General features: G+C 37.1%; 1 protein-coding gene across 4 annotated transcripts; it reads left to right on the top strand.

Moving 5' to 3' along the window:
- Positions 1 to 290: 290 nt before the first annotated feature.
- LOC112180023 (6,7-dimethyl-8-ribityllumazine synthase, chloroplastic) lies at positions 291 to 3,579 on the top strand. 4 transcript variants are annotated; one of them, XR_005802847.1, is made up of 9 exons: positions 518 to 709; positions 912 to 1,007; positions 1,553 to 1,648; positions 1,772 to 1,850; positions 2,063 to 2,109; positions 2,218 to 2,277; positions 2,626 to 2,661; positions 2,772 to 2,872; positions 3,513 to 3,553. XR_005802847.1 is itself a non-coding variant. In XM_040510146.1 (8 exons), the coding sequence occupies exons 2-7, from the start codon at positions 948 to 950 to the stop codon at positions 2,659 to 2,661; spliced, it is 378 nt and encodes a 125-aa protein (XP_040366080.1). In that variant the 5' UTR covers positions 291 to 709; positions 912 to 947; the 3' UTR covers positions 2,772 to 3,502. The 4 variants fall into 4 exon arrangements, 2 of the variants coding, with proteins under 2 accessions (XP_040366080.1, XP_040366079.1); XR_005802846.1 differs by lacking the exon at positions 2,626 to 2,661 and having other exon boundaries at positions 291 to 709; positions 3,513 to 3,579; XM_040510146.1 differs by lacking the exon at positions 3,513 to 3,553 and having other exon boundaries at positions 291 to 709; positions 2,772 to 3,502.
- The last annotated feature ends 234 nt before the right edge of the window (positions 3,580 to 3,813 follow it).

Genomic DNA, 3,813 nt, shown 5'->3' with positions numbered 1-3,813 from the left:
CGATTCTTCACTGAGAGTCTCCAACTCCGCCCACCGAGCCCAATTGACCTGATCCGTCCGGCTCTTCGAGATCAAGATAAACCTCCCCATTCTCGAGACTCGATCCCTGGTGGCCAGTATGGAGGACAACGCGTCGAGCCCAACACAGCGTTATTTAATCTCGTCCTCAAGGCTATGAACGGTGGCAAAGAGTCCGAAGCCGCTAATGTTGAGTACAATGAGTCAGTGGCTGCTTGATCTTGGAACTCCAGGGTGGTTAAGAGATTTAAGTTTGAAGAGCCAGGAATAGAACAAATTCAAGATCTTGAGGTTTGTATTTGTACAGATCTTGAAGTTGAAATGGCCTCTGCTGCTTCGGCTTCAAGCACTGGGTGCTTAGTTCGTTCACGCCTCCCACTCGGCGAATGTCAGCATCATCGTAATAACGGGATTGCACTGTTTCCCCAGTTACCCAAACCCCTCATCTCTCTTTCTTCTTCTTCCAAAGGTTCAATCTTTTCTCTATAGTTCTAATCTAAGTTTTCATCTTTCTGTGTAATTTTGATCTAGCGCTAATTAATTGATTAATTAACTAGCTGCTGCAATTGTAATTGCAATTCCAACTGCAACTGCAAGTGAGAGGAAGGAGCGTTCCTCTTTTGCTCGAACTGCGGCTGTTCGGCATCTGGTGGGTTCCGTTACCACAGCTTACGGCCTTCGTTTCGCAGTGGTCAGTCAGTCTCCATTCTCCAACACCATCTACCTTTTTTTCCTAGACAAGCTAGGTTGCTAATCACTGCTTTCAATATTCCTCAGCACAGCTGCAGGGGCTATGTACTGTTGCACTTATTTAGATTTTCTACTTCATTTCATTATCATCACTTGTCTCTGCTTCAGATCATTCAATGATTTTGTTTTCTTCTGTCTTCAAGGTTGTAGCACGGTTTAATGAGATTGTCACAAAGCCAATGCTAGAGGGAGCCTTAACTACTTTCAACAATTATTCTGTTCAAGAAGAGGACATTGATGTATGTAGCATTCTTTTCTCTTTTCTCTTTTCTCTTGCCTTTGCTTCATACCTCTTACTATTCTCAATCATTCTTGTTTTGCCCATTGCCTCCCAACTAATTTTATTCTGCTGTTTATCCTTTATAACAATCCTGATCCATTTACCAAACTTTTTAACTTGCACATAATTTACTAAAATCTGATTCCCAACTCACACAATTTTCTGGGCATGTTAGATATACTCAGAGTTTGGCTGTCCATACTTTGACTGCAGTCTGAACTGTCTGTTCCTCATGCTATTGCTCAGGAAAAAAAAATCCTCTCAGGCTCTCATCAGATGAAAGTCTAGGATTCCTATCTCTGTTTTTTCTTCTTAATGAACTTAGAAAATTCTTTAAAAAAATAATAATAAAATAAAGAGGAGTGAAACTGTGCAGCACTACTAACTCTTAGCATTTTGCATTTCAGAGACGTGTCATTTGGAGGCTCCAAAGAATAATTATTTACCAACTTCATGCCTGTGTACATTGGACATGACCTAATTATTCTTTTGCTTCCCCCTTAGGTGGTATGGGTTCCTGGTAGCTTTGAGATTGGTGTAGTTGCACAGAGGCTTGGAAGTTCGGGGAGATATCATGCAGTTTTATGCATTGGAGCTGTGGTACGGTACCATGCAATTTTGTGCTTCTTTATTAAATATAATGTCTCTCCATGAGAGGTTCACCCTTTACTATACTGTATTTGCATCTAGTATCCTAATTTATAAACTGCTTCTTGTCAGTAGATAAGAGGTGATACAACGCACTACGATGCTGTTGCTAATTCAGCTGCATCCAGAGTGCTTTCAGCTGGTTTAAAATCAGGTTTGTGGCTGGTTTTCTTCGTCCTGAATTAGTTATATCTGGGAGTTCGTATTCAGTAACTCAAGCGTTAAAGAGGGTCTAGGAAATCTTTTCAAATCCTGAACTTCTTATTTAACTGGTCATATTGTCAATGTTGTAGTGGTGTTTGTTTTTTCTCTATAATTCCATGAATAATTGTTTCCTAATATATGACTTCTCATATGTCTTTCTAGGTGTTCCATGCATATTCGGTGTCTTAACTTGTGATAATATGGAGCAGGTAAACTTTTCATTGAAGTATTCAAATGTAGCACATTTTACTCTTCAGAGTTATCTTCTTATTACCAGAGGAAGAATAATCTTACTGTGCCATTCATTACCATTGCAGGCTTTAAATCGAGCTGGTGGTAAATCTGGAAATAAGGGTGCAAAGACTGCCTTGACAGCTGTAAGTTTGGACCAACTAGTTTCTGTGCTTTGTTCTGACTAGTTTGGAAGGAAGCATTATCCTTTTATTCTTCCTGAATTTTTACCGTAGAGGGTACATGTAGTCTAAGGTAGTATCTATTTATATATATAAGTGATGTGAAATAAAAAAATTAATAGTAATACATTTAGAGTTCATTAAGATTAATATGTTTTTCCTGTAAAAGAACAATACTTATAGTTTGAACTTAAAACCCTTTGATATGAGTCATATGACATTGATATTTCTTGATATTTCACCTAGGCAGTATTTCTTGTTTATTCCTGGTAATTGATTTGATTTGAGTATTTTCATTCGGATTTTATGCAGAATTATATGATGAAGTACTTCAGAGAGGATGAATGAGTATAGCTTTATGGATTTCTGCTTTTAATTTGCCTTTCAAAGGGCCTGTTAGACCTTTCAATAAAGAAATTTGTTTCAGAACTTTATGTTTCAATATTTGGTTGTTGTAGTGCTACTGGTGTCCCAGAAGTGTAAGCATTTCTACACATAAAAAGATATGATGCAATATGTAGAATATGCTCAGAAAAACCAGCTTTCGATCTACTCACCAGTAAGCTTTATCTTCTTTTTGCTTTTCCTTCTGTAATATTTTTAGCCTTGTTCCTTTTCATTGGCTAATGTTTACACCAGGGATGTGAAACCTCAACAACGTCCCTAATATCCTTTTAGTTATGACCTCAGAAGTTGCTCCTAATAATCTTGTACTGGAGGCCTCATTTATATAATCTTAATGAGAGGGGGGTCCATATGAATAATAGATTGTTTGAAATATTGTGTTTTAGTTAGCCTTCAAATTTCAGGACAGGTAAGTTGGGGTTTTCTTGTGAAACTACAAACTTTTGTCTTGTGTATTTTGTTTCTTCATGATCAAAAGTCTGGTGCTTTGTCATGATCAAAAGTCTGGTACATTGTAATTCTTGCAACCTTGAGAGCCTTCACACTATTGTCCATAACATATCTAGAAAACAAACTTCCTTCATATTATTAGTTCTAATGTATTTTGGAGGAGAGACTTGCAGTTGGCTTTCTGTTCTTTTGTTAAAACTGTTACTTTAGTAAACCTTTCCTCAAACTAAATGATATGATCCTTTTTTTTTTTTTTTTGGATAACTAAATAATATGATAGCAGTTTTATTTGTGGAAGGTCCTTGTGCATGCATTAGCTGACATTGATTTACACATGTATGTAGGATTTTCAGACCAAGGAGAAGTCACTTTTTGGGGGAGAGTTCAAAGACACTGCCCTCTCTTATCGGGGTGAATTTCTGAACTATTTTTTGAGACCTTATTCTTTGTTTCTGTTGTAAAATAAATAGATCATCTGTACAGAGCTCGCTATGGTTGAACCTTTACATGAATGACATAGGGGACGAGGTAGAATTTTCAAGTTGTTAACTACTGTTATGTAGTTATATTAGCTCATATAGTCATATATTAGCTCAACCTTATCTCTGTGATGAATGATAGCAATGGTAATAGCTATAAAATGTT

The sequence above is a fragment of the Rosa chinensis genome, chromosome 7, assembly GCF_002994745.2.
Source record: "Rosa chinensis cultivar Old Blush chromosome 7, RchiOBHm-V2, whole genome shotgun sequence".
Classification (NCBI taxonomy): domain Eukaryota; kingdom Viridiplantae; phylum Streptophyta; class Magnoliopsida; order Rosales; family Rosaceae; genus Rosa; species Rosa chinensis.
This window is presented reverse-complemented; position numbering and strand designations above follow the sequence as displayed.